The sequence below is a fragment of the Bombina bombina genome, chromosome 6 (genome assembly GCF_027579735.1).
Source record: "Bombina bombina isolate aBomBom1 chromosome 6, aBomBom1.pri, whole genome shotgun sequence".
Classification (NCBI taxonomy): domain Eukaryota; kingdom Metazoa; phylum Chordata; class Amphibia; order Anura; family Bombinatoridae; genus Bombina; species Bombina bombina.
The window spans coordinates 253,278,127-253,301,437 of record NC_069504.1 but is presented as its reverse complement, the minus strand read 5'-3'; the positions used below and the strand labels follow the sequence as shown (position 1 = coordinate 253,301,437).

At 42.5% G+C, this 23,311-nt stretch overlaps 1 protein-coding gene across 3 annotated transcripts in view; it reads right to left on the bottom strand.

The window, feature by feature from the left end:
- ZFC3H1 (zinc finger C3H1-type containing) overlaps window positions 1-23,311 on the bottom strand; it is a 635,174-nt gene that overhangs the window by 260,108 nt on the left and 351,755 nt on the right. For all 3 annotated transcript variants that reach the window (XM_053716781.1, XM_053716782.1, XM_053716783.1), the window contains 3 exons: window positions 15,010-15,111; window positions 13,765-13,881; window positions 4,448-4,619 (listed from right to left, as the gene is read on the bottom strand). In XM_053716781.1, the coding sequence (XP_053572756.1) occupies window positions 4,448-4,619; window positions 13,765-13,881; window positions 15,010-15,111 (391 nt within the window). The remainder of the gene's footprint in view (window positions 1-4,447; window positions 4,620-13,764; window positions 13,882-15,009; window positions 15,112-23,311) is intronic.

Genomic DNA, 23,311 nt, shown 5'->3' with positions numbered 1-23,311 from the left:
AAGGCAGCTCACTAGGTTTGAGAGGCATGATCCCTCACATGGACCTGTGGAAAAAAAATGCAAAGACTGAATAATCTTACTCGGGCTTTAGAAAATAGGGCAGCATTAGTATATGGGAGGTGCAGTGACGACTATACCCCACAAGTTCCAATGGCTCTAAAGCCACCACTGCTCTACTGAAGAGACTGATATGGACTACGGCTACACCCTAGAACAAAGCAGCACAATCTTGCACTACTTAAAAAATAATACATACTTGCTTGAAGAATCTTCATTCTAAAACCTAACTTTACCACTTCCTTGCTCTAACGTAGGCAAAGAGAATGACTGAGGATGGAGGGAAGGGAGGTGCTCTTTGCCGCCTCATGCTGGGCAGGAGTGATATTCTTAATAGTAATTAGATGATCCGTGGACTCATCGTGTCATTAGAAACAAATTATGCTTACCTGATAATTTCATTTTCATCAGTGTGAGGAGAGTCCATGGCTTCATTCATTACTGTTGGGAATTAAGAACCTGGCCACCAGGAGGAGGCAAAGACAACCCAGCCAAAGGCTTAAATACCTCCCCCACTTCCCTCATCCCCCAGTCAAACGTAGGAGAAATATCAGGGTATAAATAGTGCCAGAAGATAAATAAATTTAGTTCCACCCATCGGAGATACGGGCGGGAGCCGTGGACTCTCCTCCCCTCGATGGAAATAAAATTATAAGGTAAGCATAATTTATGTTTTCCATCTAAAGAGGAGGAGAGTCCACGGCTTCCTTTATTACTGTCAGGAACAAATACCCAAGCTCTAGAGGACACTGAATGAAGCCGGGAGGGTAAAAAGGCAGACCCTAATCTGAGGGCACCAAAGCCTGCAAAACCTCTCTCCCAAAAACTGCTTCCGCAGAAGCAAAAACGTAAAATTTGTAAAACTTTGTAAAAGTGTGTAAGGAGGACCAGGTAGCCGCCTTACAAATTTGCTCCATAGAGGCCTCATTTTTGAAGTCCCAAGACGAAGCCACAGCTCTAGTTGAATGAGCCGTGATCCTCTGAGGCGGCTTATGTCCCGCTGTCTCATAGGCCAAGTGAATCAAACCTCAACCAAAAGGACAAAGTAGCAGAGGCCCTTTGCCCCTTGCGCTTCCCAGAATACACCACAAAGAGATGTAGACTGCCTGAAATCCTTTGTAGCCTGAAAATAAAACTTCAAGGCACGTACCACATCCAGGTTATGAAGTAACCGCTCCTTAGAAGAAGGAACAACTATTTCCTGATTTATGTTACGGTTAGAAACTACCTTGGGAAGAAACCCCAAAACAGTGCGAAGCACAGCCTTATCCGTATGAAACACCAGATAAGGAGGCTCACTTTGCAAGGCAGCCAGTTCAGATACTCTGCGTGCCGATGCAATAGCCAACAGGAAGCGAACCATCCAGGACACAATCTTAATGTCAATGGAATGCATAGGCTCAAACAGAACCCTCTGCAATACCTTGGGGAGCAGACTGTTAAAGACAGGCCTCTCTCTAGACAGAGCCTGAACAAAGGATTGAATGTCAGGGAGCTCAGCGAGTCTCCTAAGTAACAAAACCGAAAATGCCGAAATTTGTCCCTTCAAGGAACTGGCGGCAAGACCCTTTTCCAAACCCTCTTGGACAAAGGACAGGATCCTGGATACCTTCATTCTGTGCCAAGGATATCCATGCATCTCACACCAAGACAAGTAAGTCCTTCACACCTTATGGTAGATGCGAAGAGTGACTGGCTTCCTTGCGTGAACCAGTGTATCAATCACCCTTTCAGAAAAGCCTCTCTTGGCCAAGACTAGGCGTTCAATCTCCACGCAGTCAGCCTCAGAGAATCTAGATTTCGATGTTGAAAAGAGCCCTGCTGTTCTAGCAGATCCCTGCGACAGGGAAACCATCACGGTGGAGAGGATGACATCCCCACCAGATCCGTAAACCACGTCCTCCGCAAGCACAAAGGAGCAATCGGAATGGCCAAGGCCCGTTCCTGTTTAATGCATGCCACTACACGAGGTAGAAGTGGTAACGGTGGAAAAAAGTAAGCTAGGCTGAACCCCCAAGGTACCGCTAAGGCATCTATCAGCTCTGCCTGCAGGTCCCTTGACCTCGACCCATATCGGGGTAGCTTGCAATTGAGTCTCGACGCCATGAGATCTATCTCCGGCGTTCCCCCATCAGCGACAAATCTACACAAACAACTCGGGTGAAGAGACCATTCCCCCGGATGGAAAGATTGTCTGCTGAGAAAGTCCGCTTCCCAGTTGTCCACACCTGGAATGTGAATCGCTGAGAGCGAGCAGCTGTGGGACTCCCCCCACTCCAAGATCCAAGACATCTCCCTCATTGCTAGGGAGCTCCTCGTACCCACCTGATGGTTGATGTAAGCCACCGAGGTAATTTTGTCGGTTTGGAATTTGATGAAGCTAAACAACCCCAGAGAAGGCCATGCCTTTAGAGAATTGTAAATCGCTCAGAGTTCCAGGATGTTTATCGGAAGGAGAGACTCCTCCCGGACCACTTTCCTTGTGCCATCCTGGCACCCCAAACAGCTCCCCGTCCTGCCAGACTGGCGTCCGTGGTTACAATCTCCCAGGACGGTCTCAAGAAGGATGAACCCATGGACAGCTGCTCCGGACGAATCCACCAAGAGAGGGAGATCCGAGTCCGAACATCCATGGATATCAGCTGTGAAAGATCTAAATGATCGCCGTTCCACTGTCTCAACATGCACAACTGAAGAGGTCTGAGATGGAACCTGGAGAATGGGATGACGTCTATGCTTGAAACCATGAGACCTATCGCCTCCATACAGTGAGCCACCGGGGGGCTTGGGGAGGACTGAAGGGCAAGACAGGTGGATGCAAGCTTCCTGCGCCGCTGATCTGAGAAATATTGTCATAGACAGAGTCTATTATCGTGCCCAGGAACTTTTTCCTGAGTTGATCTAACCGTGAGATTGAAGCAAAAGAAGAACAGCCCTCAACGGCGCCTGAACTAGGATGTTGTCCAGGTAGGGCGCCGCAGCAATGCCCCTGGATCTGGCCACTGCAAGAAGCGCCCCAGAAGACTCTCAGGGCCGTCGCCAGACCAAAGGGAAGGGCCACAAACTGGAAGTGTTGGTCCAGAAACGCAAATCTTAGGAACTGGAAGTGGTCCCTATGAATTGGCACATGAAGGCAAGCGTCCAAGTCTATAGTTGTCATGAACTGCCCCCTCTTGAACTAGAGGCAGGATAGATCTGATCGTTTCCATTTTGAACAATGGAACACTCAGAAACTTGTTCAAACAGTTTAGGTCCAAAATCGGGCGGAACATGCCCTCCTTCTTTGGAACCACAGATTGAAATAGTACCCTAGACCCCTCTCTGCTTGGGGTACTGGTACGATAACACGGAGGGAGGCAAGATCTCTCTCACACACTCAAGAAGACAGATTTGACTGGAGGAATCTCCCCCTGGGCAGATGGGATCTGAACCCCATCCTGTAACCCTGGGTGACAACTTCCAGAACCCAAGGGTCCTGAACGTCCTGCAACAAGGCCTCTGAGAAGAGAGATAATCTGCCCCCTACTTGGTCCGGAGACCGGTCGGGGGCTGCCCCTTCATGCCAACTTCGTCTCGGCAGGCTTCTTGCTTAGACTAATTCCAAGATTGAGCCGGTTTCAAAGTTCCCTTGGATTGATACGCTTTCACGGCGGGCTGCTGGCGCTGTGCCTTATATGCACGAAAGGGACGAAAAGTAGATCCTTTAGGCTTAGCCTTCTTATCCTGCGGTAGGAAAGCTCCCTTGCCGTGGATATGATCGAATTCAATCCTGAACTAAATAGAATTTTCCTTGAAAAGGCAAGGACAAAAGCCTCGACTTAGAGGTCATGTCCGCAGACCAAGACTTAAGCCACAGAGCCCTGCAAGCTAAAACGGAAAAACCTGACACTGTATCGTTCAGGCGAATAATTTGCATATTGACATCACAGATGAAAGAATTGGCGACCTTCAGCGCCTTAATCATATACTGTATCTCGTCGATGGAAGTCTCCCCTTCGACAATTTCACACAGGGATCCAATATGTTGCAGCTCCAGCGACCGCCGCTGCCAGCTGAAAAACAAACCCTGTGTGCTGAAACAACTTTCTCAACATGTTTCCCAGCTTTTTAACTATGGGCTCTTTAAACGAGGAGAATAGTTGTCCACTTCGCAATAGTAGAGATAGCCCCATCCTGTGACGAAAGACAAAGAATGACTGCGGGATGAGGGAAGTGGAACGAGTATTTAAGCCTTTGGCTTGGGTGTCTTTTGCCTCCTCCTGGTGGCCATATTCTTAATTCCCAACAGTAATGAAGCCGTGGACTCTCCTCCCCTTTAGATGGAAAACATCTAACAATTAACATGGCAAAGATTTAAAAAACTGGTCTATTAAATGGAAGCAGTACCTACCCCTCATTCTGATTCAAGTACTTGTACGTTAACTTGACCCAAAGCTGTATATCTTGTGGATTTTCAAGCACACTTGCTTCCAGGTTAGAAATGTCATCAGTTTCATTTGTGAAATATCTTATATCGTCAGGGGTGACGACCGCATCTTGGGTAAGTAATTTTGCTTTAGGTTCTGAAAAATAACAGTAGCAAGAGTAAGACATTTAGAATATGCTAGCCTTTCACCTGCCTTTGCATAGACTGGTTGGAATTTTACTACTCTGCTTACGGATAATGTTCAATAATCAAATGCAAAACTCCTTTGGAAAGGAGTTTACTGAATTTGACTAAATGGTACTCAAATTTTAAAAAAATTTGTTTGAAATTCATATGCTTAAGGGGACACTGGTCAAAATTTAAATGCACATGAATTACATCTTTAAATAAAAACATATTTGCAAATTGCAATATACATGAATTGGCAAAAATGCTTCTAGCAAAAGTTATCACTGTTTTAGTGTTAACATTTTTCTCTGCACTTGCATGTAAAGCTGAGCTATTCTCAGTGCACCAGCATTTTAAATACTGCAGCTGCTCAGAGCACAAGTGGGGCTTGTCTCATGTTAGCAATTAACAAATTGAGTCATTAGCAGATGGTACAAGCACCTTAGGCTGTCTTTAAAATGCTGGTAACATAGTGCATACTTAAATACATTTTTGAAACAGATATAGCTTTTATTAGAAGTGTTTTTGCTAATACGTGTTACAAAAATTCTTCGAATTCAAAACTGAAATGCATCCATGTGGATTCCAATTTTGAATGGAATGTCCGTTTAAAGTGATGGTAACATTTATAATGTTGCTCACTAGATTATTAATCTTTGTCTTGTGTTTCATAAATCTGTATATATTTTTTTTTCCTTTAGCATGCAAATACATTATTATAATTTATCTTACATTATTAGCTTTTTTTTTTTACACCCCCCTCTCCTAACATCCCCTCAATTTTTTTTCTTTGGGTGAGGTTTGTAGTGCTCACCTAATCATGCTGGCTTACTTCAAAGGGTAGTGTGACATTGAGCAACATTTGCACCTAGATTTTGAGTTCTGCGGTAGCCGTCAAAAGCAGCGTTAAGGGCTCCTAACGCTGCTTTAGGCCGCCCACTGGTATTTACAGTCAGGCAGGAAAGGGTCTAACGCTCACTTTCAAACCGCGACTTTTCCATACCGCAGATCCCCTTACGCCAATTGCGTATCCTATCTTTTCAATGGGATCTTCCTAACGCTGGAATTTAGAGTCTTGGCTGAAGTGAGCGGTACACCCTCTACCGACAAGACTGCCAACGCCAAAAAAAGTCAGTAGTTAAGAGCTTTATGGGCTAACGCCGGTTTATAATGCTCTTAACTACCGTGCTCTAAAGTACACTAACACCCATAAACTACCTATGTACCCCTAAAGCAAGGTCCCCCCCACATCGCTGCCACTATAATAAATATTTTTAACCCCTAATCTGCCGACCGCACATCACTGCAACCTACATTATCCCTATGAACCCCTAATCTGCTGCCCCTTACACCGCCGACCCCTATATTATATTTATTAACCCCTAATCTGCCCCCCCAAAGTCGCCGCTACCTTACCTACACTTATTAACCCCTAATCTGCCGACCGGACCTCGCCACTACTCTAATAAATGTATTAACCCCTAAAGCTAAGTCTAACCATAACCCTAACACCCCCCTAAATAAATATAATTTTAATCTAACAAAATAAATTAACTCTTATTAAATAAAGTATTCCTATTTAAAACTAAATACTTACCTGTAAAATAAATCCTAAGCTACCTACAATATAACTAATAATTATATTGTAGCTATTTTAGGATTTATATTTATTTTACAGGCAACTTTGTATTTATTTTAACTAGGTACAATAGCTATTAAATAGTTATTTACTAATTAATAGCTACCTAGTTAAAATAATTACAAAACTACTTGTAAAAAAAATCCTAACCTAAGTTACAATTAAACCTAACACTACACTATCAATAAATTAATTAAATAAATTAACTACAATTACATACAATTAAATACACTAAACTAAATTACAAAAAATAAAAAAAGATTACAAGAATATTAGGCTAATTACACCTACTCTAAGCCCCCTAATAAAATAAAAAAGCCCCCCAAAATAATAAAGGTCCCTACCCTATTCTAAATAAAAAAGTAACCAGCTCTTTTACCAGCCCTTAAAAGGGCTTTTGCGGGGCATGCCCCAAAGTCATCAGCTCTTCTGCCTGTAAAAAAAAAATACAACCCCCCCCCCAACATTAAAAACCCACCACCCACATACCCCTACTCTAACCCAAACCCCCCTTAAATAAACCTAACACTACCCCCTGAAGATCTCCCTACCTTGAGTCGAGTTCACCCAGCCGGGCCGAAGTCTTCATCCGATGGGGCAGAAGAGGACATCCAGACCGGCAGAAGTCTTCATCCTATCCGGGCAGAAGAGGACATCCGGACCGGCAGACATCTTCATCCAAGCAACATCTTCTATCTTCATCCATCCGATGAGGAGCGGCTCCATCTTCAAGACCTCCGGCGCGGAACATCCTCCTTCCCAGACGACTACCCGACGAATGAAAGTTCCTTTAAGTGACGTCATCCAAGATGGCGTACCTCGAATTCCGATTGGCTGATAGGATTCTATCAGCCAATCGGAATTAAGGTAGGAAAAATCTGATTGGCTGATTGAATCAGCCAATCAGATTCAAGTTCAATCCGATTGGCTGATCCAATCCGCCAATCAGATTGAGCTCGCATTCTATTGGCTGTTCCGATCAGCCAATAGAATGCGAGCTCAATCTGATTGGCTGATTCAATCAGCCAATCAGATTATCCTACCTTAATTCCGATTGGCTGAAAGAATACTATCAGCCAATCGGAATTCGAGGGACGCCATCTTGGATGACGTCACTTAAAGGAACCTTCATTCGTCGGGGAAGGAGGATGTTCCGCGTCGGAGGTCTTGAAGATGGAGCCGCTCCTCGTCGGACGGATGAAGATAGAAGATGCCGCTTGGATGAAGATGTCTGCCGGTCCGGTCCGGATGTCCTCTTCTGCCTAGATAAGATGAAGACTTCTGCCGGTCTGGATGTCCTCTTCTGCCCCATCGGATGAAGACTTTGGCCCGGCTGGGTGAACACGACTCAAGGTAGGGAGATCTTCAGGGGGTAGTGTTAGGTTTATTTAAGGGGGGTTTGGGTTAGAGTAGGGGTATGTGGGTGGTGGGGGTTGTATTTTTTTTTTACAGGCAAAAGAGCTGATGACTTTGGGGCATGCCCCGCAAAAAGCCCTTTTAAAGGCTGGTGAAAGAGCTGGTTACTTTTTAATTTAGAATAGGATAGGGACCTTTATTATTTTGGGGGGCTTTTTTATTTTATTAGGGGGCTTAGAGTAGGTGTAATTAGCATAATATTCTTGTCATCTTTTTATTTTTTGTAATTTAGTTTAGTTTATTTAATTGTATGTAATTGTAGTTAATTTATTTAATTTATTGATAGTGTAGTGTTAGGTTTAATTGTAACTTAGGTTAGGATTTCTTTTACAGGTAATTTTGTAATTATTTTAACTAGGTAGCTATTAAATAGTGAATAACTATTTAATAGCTATTGTACCTAGTTAAAATAAATACAAAGTTGCCTGTAAAATAAATATAAATCCTAAAATAGCTACAATATAATTATTAGTTATATTGTAGCTAGCTTAGGGTTTATTTTACAGGTAAGTATTTAGCTTTAAATAGGAATACTTTAGTTAATAAGAGTTAATTTATTTCGTTACATTAAAATTATATTTAACTTAGGGGGGTGTTAGGGTTAGCTTTAGGGGTTAATACATTTATTATAGTAGCGGCGAGGTCCGGTTGGCAGATTAGGGGTTAATACTTGAAGTTAGGTGGCGGCGATGTTAGGGAGGGCAAATTAGGGGTTAATACTATTATAGGGTTTGCGAGGCGGGAGTGCGGTGGTTTAGGGGTTAATACATTTATTATAGTGGCGGCGAAGTCCGGTCGGCAGATTAGGGGTTAATAAGTCTAGGTAGGTAGCGGCGACGTTGGGGGGGGGGGGGGGTGTGTGGGGAGACAGATAAGGGGTTAATAAATATAATGTAGGTGTCGGCGATGTTGGGGGCAGCAGATTAGGGGTTCATAGCTATAATGTAGGTGGCGGCGTTGTGTACGGAGCGGCAGATTAGGGGTTAATAATATAATGCAGGGGGCGGCAGATTAGGGCTTAATAAGTGTAAGGTTAGGGGTGTTCAGGTATAGACTTAGAAAGTGTTTCCCCATAGGAAACAATGTGGCTGCGTTGGGAGCTTAACGCTGCTTTTTAAAAGGTGTTAGGTTTTTTTCATCCAAAACTGCCCCATTGTTTCCTATGGGGATATCGTGGACGAGCACATTTTGGCAGCTTACCGCTACCGTAAGCAACGCTGGTATTGAGGGTTGAAGTGGCGGTACATTTGGCTCATCACACCCTTTTTGGAGCCTAACGCAGCCCCCTCAGCCAACTCTCAATACCAGCGTTGTTTGGGAGCAGCGGTAGGAAAAACATAATTTATGCTTACCTGATAAATTCCTTTCTTCTGTAGTGTGATCAGTCCACGGGTCATCATTACTTCTGGGATATTACTCCTCCCCAACAGGAAGTGCAAGAGGATTCACCCAGCAGAGCTGCATATAGCTCCTCCCCTCTACGTCACTCCCAGTCATTCGACCAAGGACCAACGAGAAAGGAAAAGCCAAGGGTGAAGTTGTGACTGGAGTATAAATTAAAAAATATTTACCTGCCTTAAAAACAGGGCGGGCCGTGGACTGATCACACTACAGAAGAAAGGAATTTATCAGGTAAGCATAAATTATGTTTTCTTCTGTTAAGTGTGATCAGTCCACGGGTCATCATTACTTCTGGGATACCAATACCAAAGCAAAAGTACACGGATGACGGGAGGGATAGGCAGGCTCTTTATACAGAAGGAACCACTGCCTGAAGAACCTTTCTCCCAAAAATAGCCTCCGATGAAGCAAAAGTGTCAAATTTGTAAAATTTGGAAAAAGTATGAAGCGAAGACCAAGTTGCAGCCTTGCAAATCTGCTCAACAGAGGCCTCATTCTTGAAGGCCCAAGTGGAAGCCACAGCTCTAGTAGAATGAGCTGTAATTCTTTCAGGAGGCTGCTGCCCAGCAGTCTCATAAGCTAAACGAATTATGCTACGAAGCCAAAAAGAAAGAGAGGTAGCAGAAGCTTTTTGACCTCTCCTCTGCCCAGAGTAAACGACAAACAGAGAAGACGTTTGTCGAAATTCCTTAGTTGCCTGTAAGTAAAATTTTAGAGCACGGACTACATCCAGGTTGTGCAGTAGACGTTCCTTCTTCGAAGAAGGATTTGGGCACAAGGAAGGAACAACAATCTCTTGATTGATATTCCTGTTAGTAACTACCTTAGGTAAGAACCCAGGTTTAGTACGCAGAACTACCTTATCCGAATGAAAAATCAAATAAGGAGAATCACAATGTAAGGCTGATAATTCAGAGACTCTTCGAGCCGAGGAAATAGCCATTAAAAATAGAACTTTCCAAGATAACAACTTTATATCAATGGAATGAAGGGGTTCAAACGGAACGCCCTGTAAAACATTAAGAACAAGGTTTAAACTCCATGGTGGAGCAACAGTTTTAAACACAGGCTTAATCCTGGCCAAAGCCTGACAAAAAGCCTGGACGTCAGGAACTTCTGACAGACGTTTGTGTAACAGAATGGACAGAGCTGAGATCTGTCCCTTTAATGAACTAGCAGATAAACCCTTTTCTAAACCTTCTTGTAGAAAAGACAATATCCTAGGAATCCTAACCTTACTCCAAGAGTAACCTTTGGATTCACACCAATATAGGTATTTACGCCATATCTTATGGTAAATCTTTCTGGTAACAGGCATCCTAGCCTGTATTAAGGTATCAATAACTGACTCAGAAAACCCACGTCTTGATCAAGCGTTCAATTTCCAAGCAGTCAGCTTCAGAGAAGTTAGATTTTGATGTTTGAAGGGACCCTGTATCAGAAGGTCCTGTTTCAGAGGTAGAGACCAAGGTGGACAGGATGACATGTCCACCAGGTCTGCATACCAAGTCCTGCGTGGCCACGCAGGAGCTATTAGAATCACTGATGCTCTCTCGTTTGATTCTGGCAATCAATCGAGGAAGCATCGGGAAGGGTGGAAACACGTAAGCCATCCTGAAGTCCCAAGGTGCTGTCAGGGCATCTATCAGGACTGCTCCTGGATCCCTGGATCTGGACCCGTAACGAGGAAGCTTGGCGTTCTGTCGAGACGCCATGAGATCTATCTCTGGTTTGCCCCAACGTCGAAGTATTTGGGCAAAGACCTCCGGATGGAGTTCCCACTCCCCCGGATGAAAAGTCTGACGACTTAAGAAATCCGCCTCCCAGTTCTCCACTCCCGGGATGTGGATTGCTGACAGGTGGCAAGAGTGAGACTCTGCCCAGCGAATTATCTTTGATACTTCCATCATAGCTAGGGAGCTTCTTGTCCCTCCCTGATGGTTGATGTAAGCTACAGTCGTGATGTTGTCCGACTGAAACCTGATGAACCCCCGAGTTGTCAACTGGGGCCAAGCCAGGAGGGCATTGAGAACTGCTCTCAATTCCAGAATGTTTATTGGCAGGAGACTCTCCTCCTGACTCCATTGTCCCTGAGCCTTCAGAGAATTCCAGACGGCACCCCAACCTAGAAGGCTGGCGTCTGTTGTTACAATTGTCCAGTCTGGTCTGCTGAATGGCATCCCCCTGGACAGATGTGGCCGAGAAAGCCACCATAGAAGAGAATTTCTGGTCTCTTGATCCAGATTCAGAGAAGGGGATAAGTCTGAGTAATCCCCATTCCACTGACTTAGCATGCACAGTTGCAGTGGTCTGAGGTGTAAGCGTGCAAAGGGTACTATGTCCATTGCCGCTACCATTAAGCCGATTACCTCCATGCAATGAGCCACTGACGGGTGTTGAATGGAATGAAGGGTGCGGCAAGCACTTTGAAGTCTTGTTAGCCTGTCCTCTGTCAGGTAAATCTTCATTTCTACAGAATCTATAAGAGTCCCCAGGAAGGGAACTCTTGTGAGTGGAACGAGTGAACTTTTCTTTTCGTTCACCTTCCATCCATGTGACCTTAGAAATGCCAGTACTAACTCTGTATGAGACTTGGCAGTTTGAAAGCTTGAAGCTTGAATCAGAATGTCGTCTAGGTATGGAGCTACCGAGATTCCCCGCGGTCTTAGTACCGCCAGAAGAGCACCCAGAACCTTTGTGAAGATTCTTGGAGCTGTAGCCAATCCGAATGGAAGAGCCACAAACTGGTAATGCCTGTCTAGGAAGGCAAACCTTAGGTACCGGTAATGATCTTTGTGAATCGGTATGTGAAGGTAGGCATCTTTTAAATCTACAGTGGTCATGTACTGACCCTCTTGGATCATGCAGGAAATACAATGAGCTGCTGACTGAAATATTTGATGCGTAGCAAAAGCGCCAAAAAACGGCCCCTCCCCCTCACACACAGCAGTGAGAGAGAACAGAAACTGTCAGAAAAAAGATTAAGCAACTGCCAAGTGGAAAAATAGTGCCCAAACATTTATTCACTCAGTACCTCAGCAAATGAAAACGATTTTACATTCCAGCAAAAACGTTAAACATAATTTCTAGTTATTAAACAGCTTTATGTACTTCTTACAGTGTAATTCTAGTGAAGTACCATTCCCCAGAATACTGAAGTGTAAAGTATACATACATGACATTATATCGGTATGGCAGGATTTTCTCATCAATTCCATTGTCAGAAAATAAAAGCTGCTACATACCTCTATGCAGATTCATCTGCCCGCTGTCCCCTGATCTGAAGTTTACCTCTCCTCAGATGGCCGAGAAACAGCAATATGATCTTAACTACTCCGGCTAAAATCATAGCAAAAACTCTGGTAGATTCTTCTTCAAACTCTGCCAGAGAGGTAATAACACACTCCGGTGCTATTTTAAAATAAACTTTTGATTGAAGATATAAAACTAAGTATAATCACCATAGTCCTCTCACACATCCTATCTAGTCGTTGGGTGCAAGAGAATGACTGGGAGTGACGTAGAGGGGAGGAGCTATATGCAGCTCTGCTGGGTGAATCCTCTTGCACTTCCTGTTGGGGAGGAGTAATATCCCAGAAGTAATGATGACCCGTGGACTGATCACACTTAACAGAAGAAAAAAGCTGCGTTAGCTACGCGGGTCTTTACCGACAAAACTCTAAATCTAGGCGTTGGTCTTTTGCCGGACAGAACAGGCAGCATGTAAGCATGCTGCATAGGTTTGCTCATGTGGATTAGCTGCAATAATCGGGAGAGTGCATTCCCTACTATGTAGAGAGCAGGTGGGACCACTCCCTTAACTACAGAATAGGAAATGGAAGGGGCAAAGGGTTCATCACGACACGGTAATATAAAAATAAAAAAAACTATAATGTAAGATCAACTGGTACACTGTAAAACTGAATTTACTTAGGATCAAGTGCATTACCTAATGGGAAATGTGCAATTACTTTTTCATTAAATTTCTGATCTATTTGTTCTTGTTGAGGACCAAACAAAATCCTCTGCAGAATCACGTGGCTATGGACCTTATATTGGGAAGCCCTGATTTAAACTGTAATTCTTTTGAACTGCTGTTGCATTATTCATCTTGTTTAGTAGAAATTATATTAACTGGCTTGTGGGCCAGTCAATATAGAAAAACATATTTAACCATTAAAAATAGTAAAAAGGTTTAAAAGGGACATGAAACCCAATTTTTTTTCTTTCATGATTTAGAAAGAGAATACAATTTTAAACCACTTTCTAATTTACTTCTATTATCTAATTTGCTTCATTCTCTTGATATTCTTTGCTTAAAAGCATATCTAGATAGGCTCAGTAGCTGTTGATTGGTGGCTGCACATAGATGCCCCATGTGCATTGCTGTTTCCTCAGCAAAGGATATCTAAAAAATAAAGCAAATTTGATATTAGAAGTAAATTGGAATGTTTAATATAGTATTCTCTATCTGAATTATGAAATAAAAATTGAGTTTAGTGTCCCTTTAAGTAAAGCTTCAATAATTGTTGCAATAAGTTAATGGCTTCAAAGAGCAACTGCATTCAAAGGAGGTCAAACATTCATTATACAGATAACAACAAAAAACATTTGCATAATCATTTGTGGGGTATATATTAAATGGCATAACACATACTAGAGTTGATCATTTTTGAGGTTTCCTCTTCATCACTACTACTACTGTCTGACATTGGCTTTTTCCAATAAACTGGCCTCCATTTTCTTTTTTCTTTACAGGTAGTGTGAGGAGGTGCTAGAAGAAAAAAATAATACATTTCTGAAAATAAAACGAAATTATTCTGTATAAAAGAGTCAGTTAGCATGGTAAAATATCTTGTAAAACGAAGCACGGTAACTATACTTATTGGGATTTTTACATATACAAAAGTGTATTCTACCATTTATTTTAATAAATCCCAACAGGGCAAGATGCAGATTAGTTATTCAGCTTTGACATATCATTTAAAGCTTTAAATAAAGGGGAGGGGAGTTCAACAGACTGAAGGAGAGTGTTCCACAGGATAGATGAATCATGAAACGTCGTGAAGACATGAGTGGAATATAGTGCTTAAAAGTGACTGAAATATAGGTCTGAAGCTGAGAAAGGGAGTAGACTATGGCATAAACAGAAATCAGATATAATGGGTGGGGTAAAGTGGAAAGCATTGTAGGTAAGGATCAAAAATCTAAATTTGACCTCAGAGGATAGTGGTGTAGGTATATGGTAGTAGCAGAAAAAAGAAAAGTGGGTGAAGGCAGCAACATTTAAAACAGATTTAAATGCTTTATGTAGAGCAGGAGAAAGTCAAGCAACACTTCAAGGCAGTTGACATGGTGTAAAGGAGTTTTAGTGGATTTGTAAAAAGTGACTGCGATCTCAAGTGCTAGGGTGTTTACAGAAATGAAAATTTGTAAATGTTCACTTCCCTACAGTTGATTTTGAAGTGATGGTAAATCCCCCAAGAAGAAAAATGAACAAGACAGGCGTGGGAGAAGATGCATAGATCTGGGTGTTTTCAGCATAGATCGATTAGGCAGTAGATAAAAAAGATGGGCCAAGAGGATTTTTCAAGATGGGCATTACAAGCACATATTTAAAATGGGATGGAAATGTGCTAGTATTTAAGGACAGGATGAATAAATGGGTAAGAACTAAGTTCAAGGAAAGATAAGAAATTACATGTAATAGAATAGTATCTTAATGAGATACTTTGAGAGTAAAAGGCAACGTGCCACCTCTTACAGTATAGCTGTTGTGAAGCAGCTGAAGGTGGCAACTAAATAGGTAGGAGGTATATGGGAAATGATAAGTGTCAGTAGTAAGAATTGGAACAATTACAAGACATCAAAATATCCACTCAAACCAATGCATAGAGCTTACTGTGCTTTCTGCTTTCGTTGACATAGCTAACAAGCAGAACTGCCATCTGGTCCATAGACATGCGATCCCGATTGACACCAAACAGCTTGTCAACATATCTTTCTGAAATTATAAAACCGTTTAGAAATTAGAACATGGCTTCTACAATCCCAATCACCATTATTATTCAATTCCTCCTCAATCCAAAACAGAGAGCTACTCTTCTCTTCAACTGGCTCATTGCTCTTCACTGCATAAAGGCAATCTAAACAATTCTGTGTATATACAAGGAAAAAAGAGGTCTGGAATTAGCACAAATATGGCTGCCCTGAAAAAAAGAGGTAAGTTCCAATATACCTCCAAACAATAGCTAATGGTAAACAAAGTACAGGGAGCGCTAGTTAAAGCTGCTAACAAAATAGAGGGATAAGAAAGTCAGAGCATACAATAAATTACAAATGCTGAATGAAATATTTAATTAAAAATATTTATTATACACCAATGCCTAAAGAAACTGACAATAACCTAACCTAAAAATTATATGGATAAAGCGAACAATAGAAATAAAAACAGTACAATAAAAAACCACCGGTGGTATAAAAAATGTGATTGAGAGATAAAAAAACCATAATTTATGCTTACCTGATAAATTCCTTTCTTCTGTAGTGTGATCAGTCCACGGGTCATCATTACTTCTGGGATATTACTCCTCCCCAACAGGAAGTGCAAGAGGATTCACCCAGCAGAGCTGCATATAGCTCCTCCCCTCTACGTCACTCCCAGTCATTCGACCAAGGACCAACGAGAAAGGAAAAGCCAAGGGTGAAGTGGTGACTGGAGTACAAATTAAAAAATATTTACCTGCCTTAAAAACAGGGCGGGCCGTGGACTGATCACACTACAGAAGAAAGGAATTTATCAGGTAAGCATAAATTATGTTTTCTTCTGTTAAGTGTGATCAGTCCACGGGTCATCATTACTTCTGGGATACCAATACCAAAGCAAAAGTACACGGATGACGGGAGGGATAGGCAGGCTCTTTATACAGAAGGAACCACTGCCTGAAGAACCTCTCCCCCAAAAATAGCCTCCGATGAAGCAAAAGTGTCAAATTTGTAAAATTTGGAAAAAGTATGAAGCGAAGACCAAGTTGCAGCCTTGCAAATCTGTTCAACAGAGGCCTCATTCTTGAAGGCCCAAGTGGAAGCCACAGCTCTAGTAGAATGAGCTGTAATTCTTTCAGGAGGCTGCTGTCCAGCAGTCTCATAAGCTAAACGAATTATGCTACGAAGCCAAAAAGAAAGAGGTAGCGGAAGCTTTTTGACCTCTCCTCTGCCCAGAGTAAATGACAAACAGAGAAGACGTTTGTCGAAATTCCTTAGTTGCCTGTAAGTAAAATTTTAGAGCACGGACTACATCCAGGTTGTGCAGTAGACGTTCCTTCTTTGAAGAAGGATTTGGGCATAAAGAAGGAACAACAATCTCTTGATTGATATTCCTGTTAGTAACTACCTTAGGTAAGAACCCAGGTTTAGTACGCAGGACTACCTTATCCGAATGAAAAATCAAATAAGGAGAATCACAATGTAAGGCTGATAATTCAGAGACTCTTCGAGCCGAGGAAATAGCCATTAAAAATAGAACTTTCCAAGATAACAACTTTATATCAATGGAATGAAGGGGTTCAAACGGAACGCCCTGTAAAACATTAAGAACAAGGTTTAAACTCCATGGTGGAGCAACAGTTTTAAACACAGGCTTAATTCTGGCCAAAGCCTGACAAAAAGCCTGGACGTCAGGAACTTCTGACAGACATTTGTGTAACAGAATGGAAAGAGCTGAGATCTGTCCCTTTAATGAACTAGCAGATAAACCCTTTTCTAAACCTTCATGTAGAAAAGACAATATCCTAGGAATCCTAACCTTACTCCAAGAGTAACCTTTGGATTCACACCAATATAGGTATTTACGCCATATCTTATGGTAAATCTTTCTGGTAACAGGTTTCCTAGCCTGTATTAAGGTATCAATAACTGACTCAGAAAATCCACGTCTTGATAAAATCAAGCGTTCAATTTCCAAGCAGTCAGCTTCAGAGAAGTTAGATTTTGATGTTTGAAGGGACCCTGTATCAGAAGGTCCTGTTTCAGAGGTAGAAACCAAGGTGGACAGGATGACATGTCCACCAGGTCTGCATACCAAGTCCTGCATGGCCACGCAGGTGCTATTAGAATCACTGATGCTCTCTCTTGTTTGATTCTGGCAATCAATCGAGGAAGCAACGGGAAGGGTGGAAACACGTAAGCCATCCTGAAGTCCCAAGGTGCTGTCAGAGCATCTATCAGGACTGCTCCTGGATCCCTGGATCTGGACCCGTAACGAGGAAGCTTGGCGTTCTGTCGAGACGCCATGAGATCTATCTCTGGTTTGCCCCAACGTCGAAGTATTTGGGCAAAGACCTCCGGATGAAGTTCCCACTCCCCCGGATGAAAAGTCTGACGACTTAAGAAATCCGCCTCCCAGTTCTCCACTCCCGGGATGTGGATTGCTGACAGGTGGCAAGAGTGAGACTCTGCCCAGCAAATTATCTTTGATACTTCCATCATAGCTAGGGAGCTTCTTGTCCCTCCCTGATGGTTGATGTAAGCTACAGTCGTGATGTTGTCCGACTGAAACCTGATGAACCCCCGAGTTGTCAACTGGGGCCAAGCCAGGAGGGCATTGAGAACTGCTCTCAATTCCAGAATGTTTATTGGCAGGAGACTCTCCTCCTGACTCCATTGTCCCTGAGCCTTCAGAGAATTCCAGACGGCACCCCAACCTAGAAGGCTGGCGTCTGTTGTTACAATTGTCCAGTCTGGTCTGCTGAATGGCATCCCCCTGGACAGATGTGGCCGAGAAAGCCACCATAGAAGAGAATTTCTGGTCTCTTGATCCAGATTCAGAGAAGGGGATAAGTCTGAGTAATCCCCATTCCACTGACTTAGCATGCACAGTTGCAGTGGTCTGAGGTGTAAGCGTGCAAAGGGTACTATGTCCATTGCCGCTACCATTAAGCCGATTACCTCCATGCATTGAGCCACTGACGGGTGTTGAATGGAATGAAGGGTGCGGCAAGCACTTTGAAGTCTTGTTAGCCTGTCCTCTGTCAGGTAAATCTTCATTTCTACAGAATCTATTAGAGTCCCCAGGAAGGGAACTCTTGTGAGTGGAACGAGTGAACTTTTCTTTTCGTTCACCTTCCATCCATGTGACCTTAGAAATGCCAGCACTAACTCTGTATGAGACTTGGCAGTTTGAAAGCTTGAAGCTTGTATCAGAATGTCGTCTAGGTATGGAGCTACCGAGATTCCCCGCGGTCTTAGTACCGCCAGAAGAGCACCCAGAACCTTTGTGAAGATTCTTGGAGCTGTAGCCAATCCGAATGGAAGAGCCACAAACTGGTAATGCCTGTCTAGGAAGGCAAACCTTAGGTACCGATAATGATCTTTGTGAATCGGTATGTGAAGGTAAGCATCTTTTAAATCTACAGTGGTCATGTATTGACCCTCTTGGATCATAGGTAAAATTGTCCGAATAGTCTCCATCTTGAACGATGGAACTCTTAGGAATTTGTTTAGGATCTTTAAGTCCAGGATTGGTCTGAAAGTTCCCTCTTTTTTGGGAACCACAAACAGATTTGAGTAAAACCCCTGTCCCTGTTCCGATCGTGGAACTGGATGGATTACTCCCATTAACAAGAGCTCTTGTACGCAGCGTAGAAACGCCTCTTTCTTTGTCTGGATTGTTGACAATCTTGACAGATGAAATCTCTCTCTTGGAGGAGAGTATTTGAAGTCCAGAAGGTATCCCTGAGATATTATCTCTAGCGCCCAGGGATCCTGAACATCTCTTGCCCAAGCCTGGGCGAAGAGAGAAAGTCTGCCCCCCACTAGATCCGATCCCGGATCGGGGGCCCTCAATTCATGCTGTTTTAGGGGCAGCAGCAGGTTTCCTAGTCTGCTTGCCCTTGTTCCAGGACTGGTTAGGTTTCCAGCCTTGTCTGTAGCGTGCAACAGCTCCTTCCTGTTTTGGTGCAGAGGAAGTTGATGCTGCTCCTGCTTTGAAATTACGAAAGGAACGAAAATTAGACTGTCTAGTCTTGGCTTTGTCCTGAGGCAGGGCATGGCCTTTACCTCCTGTAATGTCAGCGATAATCTCTTTCAACCCGGGCCCGAATAAGGTCTGCCCTTTGAAAGGTATATTAAGCAATTTAGACTTAGAAGTAACATCAGCTGACCAGGATTTTAGCCACAGCGCCCTGCGTGCCTGAATGGCGAATCCTGAATTCTTCGCCGTAAGTTTAGTAAGATGTACTACGGCCTCCGAAATGAATGAATTAGCTAGTTTAAGGACTCTAAGCCTGTCCGTAATGTCGTCCAGAGTAGCTGAACCAATGTTCTCTTCCAGAGACTCAATCCAGAATGCCGCTGCAGCCGTGATCGGCGCAATGCATGCAAGGGGTTGCAATATAAAACCTTGTTGAACAAACATTTTCTTAAGGTAACCCTCTAACTTTTTATCCATTGGATCTGAAAAAGCACAGCTATCCTCCACCGGGATAGTGGTACGCTTAGCTAAGGTAGAAACTGCTCCCTCCACCTTAGGGACCGTTTGCCATAAGTCCCTTGTGGTGGCGTCTATTGGAAACATTTTTCTAAATATCGGAGGGGGTGAGAACGGCACACCGGGTCTATCCCACTCCTTAGTAACAATTTCAGTAAGTCTCTTAGGTATAGGAAAAACCTCAGTACTCGTCGGTACCCGCAAAATATTTATCCAACCTACACATTTTCTCTGGTATTGCAACTGTGTTACAATCATTCAGAGCCGCTAACACCTCCCCTAGTAATACACGGAGGTTTTCCAGTTTAAATTTAAAATTTGAAATATCTGAATCCAGTCTGTTTGGATCAGAACCGTCACCCACAGAATGAAGTTCTCCGTCCTCATGTTCTGCCACCTGTGACGCAGTGTCTGACATGGCCCTAATATTATCAGCGCACTCTGTTCTCACCCCAGAGTGATCACGCTTACCTCTTAGTTCTGGTAATTTAGCCAAAACCTCAGTCATAACAGTAGCCATATCCTGTAATGTGATTTGTAATGGCCGCCCAGATGTACTCGGCGCTACAATATCACGCACCTCCCTCTGAGCGGGAGATGTAGGTACTGACACGTGAGGCGAGTTAGTCGGCATAACTCTCCCCTCGTTGTTTGGTGAAATTTGTTCAATTTGTACAGATTGACTTTTATTTAAAGTAGCATCAATACAGTTAGTACATAAATTTCTATTGGGCTCCACTTTGGCATTGCAACAAATGACACAGGTATCATCCTCTGAATCAGACATGTTTAACACACTAGCAAATAAACTTGCAACTTGGAAATACAATTCAATTAGAATAATATTAAAACGTACTGTGCCTTTAAGAAGCACAGAAGATCTATGACAGTTGAAAATTAATAATTTGAAACAGTTATAGCCTCAATCCTTGTAAACAACACAACTTTAGCAAAGGTTTAATCCCATTAGCAAAGATAACAAATTCTGAAAGCAGGAAACAAATTACAGAATAAACGATTTTTATCTCAGTCAAACTATAATTCTCACAGCTCTGCTGAGAGAAATTACCTCCCTCAAAATAAGTTTTGAAGACCCCTGAGCTCTGTAGAGATGAACCGGATCAAGCAGGGAATACAATGAGTTGCTGACTGAAATATTTGATGCATAGTAAAAGCGCCAAAAAACGGCCCCTCCCCCTCACACACAGCAGTGAGGGAGAACAGAAACTGTCAGAAAAACAGATTAAGCAACTGCCAAGTGGAAAAATAGTGCCCAAACATTTATTCACACAGTACCTCAGCAAATGAAAACGATTTTACATTCCAGCAAAAACGTTAAACATAATCTCTAGTTATTAAACAGCTTTATGTACTTCTTACAGTGTAATTCTAGTGAAGTACCATTCCCCAGAATACTGAAGTGTAAAGTATACATACATGACATTATATCGGTATGGCAGGATTTTCTCATCAATTCCATTGTCAGAAAATAAAAACTGCTACATACCTCTATGCAGATTCATCTGCCCGATGTCCCCTGATCTGAAGTTTACCTCACTCCTCAGATGGCCGAGAACAGCAATATGATCTTAACTACTCCGGCTAAAATCATAGCAAAACTCTGGTAGATTCTTCTTCAAACTCTGCCAGAGAGGTAATAACACACTCCGGTGCTATTTTAAAATAACAAACTTTTGATTGAAGATATAAAACTAAGTATAATCACCATAGTCCTCTCACACATCCTATCTAGTCGTTGGGTGCAAGAGAATGACTGGGAGTGACGTAGAGGGGAGGAGCTATATGCAGCTCTGCTGGGTGAATCCTCTTGCACTTCCTGTTGGGGAGGAGTAATATCCCAGAAGTAATGATGACCCGTGGACTGATCACACTTAACAGAAGAAACAAGTTCGTTGTGCAGATTGCAAATGGGAAAATAGTCCAATGAAAAGAAAAAAAATAAGAAAAAGGGGCTAACGTGTTTCAAACATATATACTTATTTTCTGCACACGGAGAAGCATTATATCAAAGGCTTCGTATTCTGGGTGAGTCTTTTGTCTTTAAACGATTGCACAAAGTTAATTAACCTGGTCGCAGATCATTCACCGAGCTACTGCCAAGCTTTCACTTAATTGTCAGATTTATCCAGCTACAGACGGACATAGACTCTCTCCTCCAATACAACTGAACCATTTTTTCTTATCATTGGACTATTTTCCCATTTGCAACGGACTTGTTTTTTATCTCTAAATTACATTTTTTATACCACCGGTGTTTTTTTATTGTACTGTTTTTATTTCTATTGTTCGCTTTATCCATATAATTTTTAGGTTAGGTTATCGTCAGTTTCTTTAGGCATTGGTGTATAATAAATATTTTTAATTAAATATTTCATTCAGCATTTGTAATTTATTGTATGCTCTGACTTTCTTATCCCTCTATTTTGTTAGCAGTTTTAACTAGTGCTCCCTGTACTTTGTTTACCATTAATTCTGTGTATATGTTGATCAGTAAGACAAAACATAACTTGCTAAAGCAATCTTCATTAAAAGTTTGGTCTTGTGGAAATACATATAAGACATAGGAACTAGTATTCACCATCTTAGATACTGGCAGCTGTCCGCCAGTACCCAGTTCAAATACAATTTTCACCTTTTTTATTCATTTTGTAATATTAAAAAAACAAATTATGCTTACCTGATAATTTCATTTTCTTCAGATGGAATGAGTCCACATCTGCATTTATTACTTTTGGGAAATAAGAACCTGGCCACCAGGAGGAGGCAAAGACACCCCAGCCAAAGGCTTAAATACTCCTCCTACTCCCCTCAACCAGTCATTCTTCCGAGGGACAAGGAACAGTAGAAGAAATATCAGGATGAAAGGTGCTAGAAGAATAATAATGACGCCCCACATAAAATTACAGGTGGGGAGCTGTGGACTCTTTCCATCAGAAGAAAAGGAAATTATGAGGCAAGTATAATTTATTTTTTTCTTCTTAAATGGAAAGAGTCCACAGCTGCATTCATTACTTTTGGGAAAACAATACCCAAGCTATAGAGGACACTGAATGCCAAGACGGGAGGATAACATAGGCAGCACATGAGGACACCAGGCATGAACCTCTACCCATTAAAAAAAAAAAAAACGGCTTTGTCCGAAGCCGAGAATTTTTTTTTTTTTTTTTAAAGGAAAAGCCTCAAGGACACGGATTCTCAGCTAGTCCAGAAGCTGAGCTAGAGACCGCAAAACAGACTCAACTGAACCAACAGTCCTCCAGGAGTCGCCCAGCAGATGGTCCCCCACCACTCACCCCCTACTAATGAAGGGGAAAACAGTCGAAACCCCCAAAGGGACAAAGCAAAGGAGAACCGAGAAAACCGAAAGGTCCTCTAATACAAAAACGAATACCTCCAAGAGTGAGCCCAAACATGGAAAGGAGGCCACGCCTACACCAAGCGAAACCCGGGATGAGAAAGAACAGACGTCTCTCCAACATCCTGCAAGCACGGAAAGCAACTGAAGAGGCAAGGTCCTCCCAGCGTCGGAACCTAGAATACCAAAGTATTCAACCATGAAAAAGTGTGCAATAGACCCAGGCGAAAAACCCCAAGTTTGAGAACACAGAGTCCATAACAGGACGACACAGATGGTACTTGCGAGGAAGAAGAAGCAGTCAAGCAAGAAACAGACTGCAAAAGCAACCCCCATATGGAG